The sequence below is a fragment of the Amblyomma mixtum genome, chromosome 3 (assembly GCF_055824585.1).
Source record: "Amblyomma mixtum isolate Tamu chromosome 3, ASM5582458v1, whole genome shotgun sequence".
NCBI classification, from domain to species: Eukaryota; Metazoa; Arthropoda; class Arachnida; order Ixodida; family Ixodidae; genus Amblyomma; species Amblyomma mixtum.
Genome location: NC_143014.1, coordinates 227,512,825 through 227,515,965, shown reverse-complemented (window position 1 = coordinate 227,515,965; position 3,141 = coordinate 227,512,825). Strand labels below are relative to the sequence as shown.

The 3,141-nt window shown below is 48.4% G+C and overlaps 1 protein-coding gene across 1 annotated transcript; it reads right to left on the bottom strand.

The window, feature by feature from the left end:
- Nucleotides 1-342: 342 nt before the first annotated feature.
- LOC149353929 (uncharacterized) lies at nt 343-2,905 on the bottom strand. Its single transcript, XM_089575883.1, has 2 exons — nt 2,242-2,905; nt 343-351 (listed from the first exon to the last, which is right to left on the bottom strand). The coding sequence occupies exons 1-2, from the start codon at nt 2,797-2,799 to the stop codon at nt 343-345; spliced, it is 567 nt and encodes a 188-aa protein (XP_089432009.1). The 5' UTR covers nt 2,800-2,905.
- Nucleotides 2,906-3,141: the final 236 nt, after the last annotated feature.

Sequence of the window (3,141 nt, the reverse complement as noted above, 5' to 3'; positions counted from 1 at the left end):
GGAGGGGGCCTTCCACAGTGACCACACAGGAGCCTTCAAGTTCTTGCAGCAATCAAAACATCCCTTTGTAACACTGGCCCTGAATGCACCACTATACTTTTGTGGCAGGCCAAATACTTATACAATTTATGTTTCAAAACCATACGGAAATCCACAACTGCCATTATGAAAACAACCTAGTAATGTAACCATAAGCGTACCTGGCCAGCATGATCAGCATGGAAAGGCGCACAGCTTGTGTGCAGCTCCTAAAATGAAAGCAAATTCACATGATTAATTGCAATTTCCACAAAGACATTCTTGAAAAATCATGTTTTTGCACCTCTCAGCCTCATGCCTGCCTTATTGCTCCTGCAGCAATGAGTCAAATCTGAGCACAGCTTGGGGTGAGCTGGTGGTATCACATTACGCACCTGACTCTACGTGCATCAATCCATTTGTATGAGCTTGGTAATGATAATGGTGGGCGGATGAGATTAAGAAGTTTGTGGGGATACAGTGGCCGCAACTGGCAAAGGACAGGGTTAATTGGAGAGACATGGGAGAGGCTTTGCCCTGCAGTGGGTGTAGTCAGGCTGCTGCTGCTGACGATGATGATGACAGCCTGAGCACACCTACAAAGTAAAACTGTGAACTCGACCCAGCAGCACTTTACTGTGTTGAAATAGAACAGGTACAATTGAATTGCTGCATTACCTTGTTATTATCATTAAAAAGTAGAGGGCTCTAAGGACTTTTTTAATTTACATCGAAACGAATGGGTTACAGTGAACGTTCACGGATTACACTAAGAGGCACTGAAAATCCAACACAGCTGCCCAAGAGAATATTAGGCAGCCGCGCTAGCCTTCTTTTGCGCTATGCTACCTGATACAAGATTAAAATTCCAGAGCAATTTACTCATACTCTAGCACTGGAAACGTTATGTCCCAGACTTATGCAGCTGTCTTACTACAGGCAGAGAAGCTTTCAGTGTGGGTCATGTGTGCTGTGGCGTGAACACATGCACAGGATCACCTGCTACCATTCAAGTCCTCTGTGTACACAAATGCAGGTGCAATAGAAAACCCACATCACAAATTTGGCTAGTCTGGTCGGCCAAGCATGGGCCAGCTGATAGCACGAAGCAGCAGGCGCGACACGTACCATCATCATCAGCCTGACTACCCCCACTGCAGGGCAAAGGACTTACCCATGTCTCCACATTAACCCTGTCCTTTGCTAGGTGTGGCCACCATATCCCCGCGAACTTCTTAATCTCATCCGCCCATCTAACTTTCTGCCACCCCCTGCTATGCCTGCATTCTTTTAGAATCCACTCCGTCACCCTTAAGGACCAGCGGTTATCTTGTGTTCGCATTAAAAGCCCCGCCCAAGCCCATTTCTTACTCTTAATTTCAAGTAGCATGTCATTAACCCGCGTTTGTTTCCTCACCCACTCCGCCCCCTTTTGGTCTCTTAATGTTAGACATCATTTTTCTTTGCATAGCTCACTTTGCTATTCTTATCGTTTGGCACGTGTTTTTTTCTTTGTAATAAGGCATAAAGTATTATACACGGATTACCACATGGCATCCTCCTATGACCGCTAAATAATTTATAATCAAATTTCTTGAATGAAAACATTTTCAACGGAGGTCCGTCTGGTTGGGTTTTTGAGATAGTTGAGAGAAAAAACTGTCGCCAACCAATATTTTAATTTAGCCCAACGTTTCGGGACCAACTCGGTCCCTTCTTCAGGGGTGACTAAAGTGTGCCAGCAGCAGCGGGGTGTTACCTTCGCTCTCCCTTTGTTAGCACGTGGCGGAGTCCACTAACGTACGCCGAGGGGGGCGTTCCTGGAGTACTATTCATCGCCGCCTTTGTGAGCCGGATGTGCCATGACTCCACATGTCGCCTCTTGAACAGGTTTGGCTCCACGGCCAAGACTCTCACCTCCTCGAAGGCTATTGGATGGTCTGCGCGCTCGCAGTGTTCGGCGAGGGGGTTGGCTTCCGAATTCATTAGCCGGACGTCATTCTTGTGTTGCCTTATTCTTCGGGGCAGGTTTTTCGTCTCGCCGACGTATGAAGCCGGACACCTGGAGCACGGGATTTTGTAAATGACACCAGGTTATTTTTCTTTGGGGACGCGGTCTTTCGGTCGTGGCAAGAAGCGGCTTATTGTTGAAACAGGTTTGTGAGCAACGTAGATTTCATATTTTCCCAGAATGCGTGCAAGTGCTTCACTGGTTCCCCTCACGTAGGGAAGCACCACACGCACGCGTTTCGTTGTTTCATTGTTGGCTGTTGTTCCCCCTGTCCTCTGAGCCTGACGGCGACCAACTCGTTGAATGAAGCCACGTGTGTAGCCATTCCTTTGTAGGTCGGCGAGAACGGTGGCCTCTTCTGCATTTTTTTCTTCTTCCGAGGAGCAGATTGCCTTTGACCTTCTCAGAAGAGATGAGACGACGGATTCCTTGTGGCTAGTAGGGTGGTTGGAATTAAAATTTAGGTAGCGGCCGGTGTGGGTTGGCTTCCTATAGACACCGAACTTTAGATCTGCCCCTTCTCTTCTTATGAAGACGTCCAGGAATGGCAATGTGTTGTTCACTTCTCGTTCCATTGTAAACTGAATTGAAGGCTCGACTAAGTTGAGGTGTGCCAGAAAATTTTCGACCTGCGACGTCTTCAGAATGCAGAAGCAGTCGACAATGTAACGAATGAAAACTTTTGGTTTTCCTTGAAAGGTCTTGAGTGCCTCCTCTTCGATGGCCTCCATCGTCAGGTTGGCAGCAGTCACCGAGATCGCGGCGCCCATGGCAGTGCCACTAGTCTGCTTGTAAAATTCTCCTTTGAAGGAAAAAGCTGTGCTGCTTAGGCAAAACTCCAAAAGCTGGCAAAGTTCCTCTGGGCTCAGGCTCGTCCTTGTGGCTAGGCCAGCATCCGCTTCGAGGGCTTCCTTCGCTGCGGAAACGGCAAAGGGCACAGGAACGCTGGTAAAGAGCGAGACCACGTCGAATGAAACCATGCACTCGTCCGCTTCCAGTTGAACGTGGGACAGACGCTCGACGAAGTGGCTGGAGGTTCGCACGTGCATTGATGTTTTGCCTGTTAGGGGCGATAGGACACGGTGGAGGTAGGCTGAGAGTGCCTTAAGCGG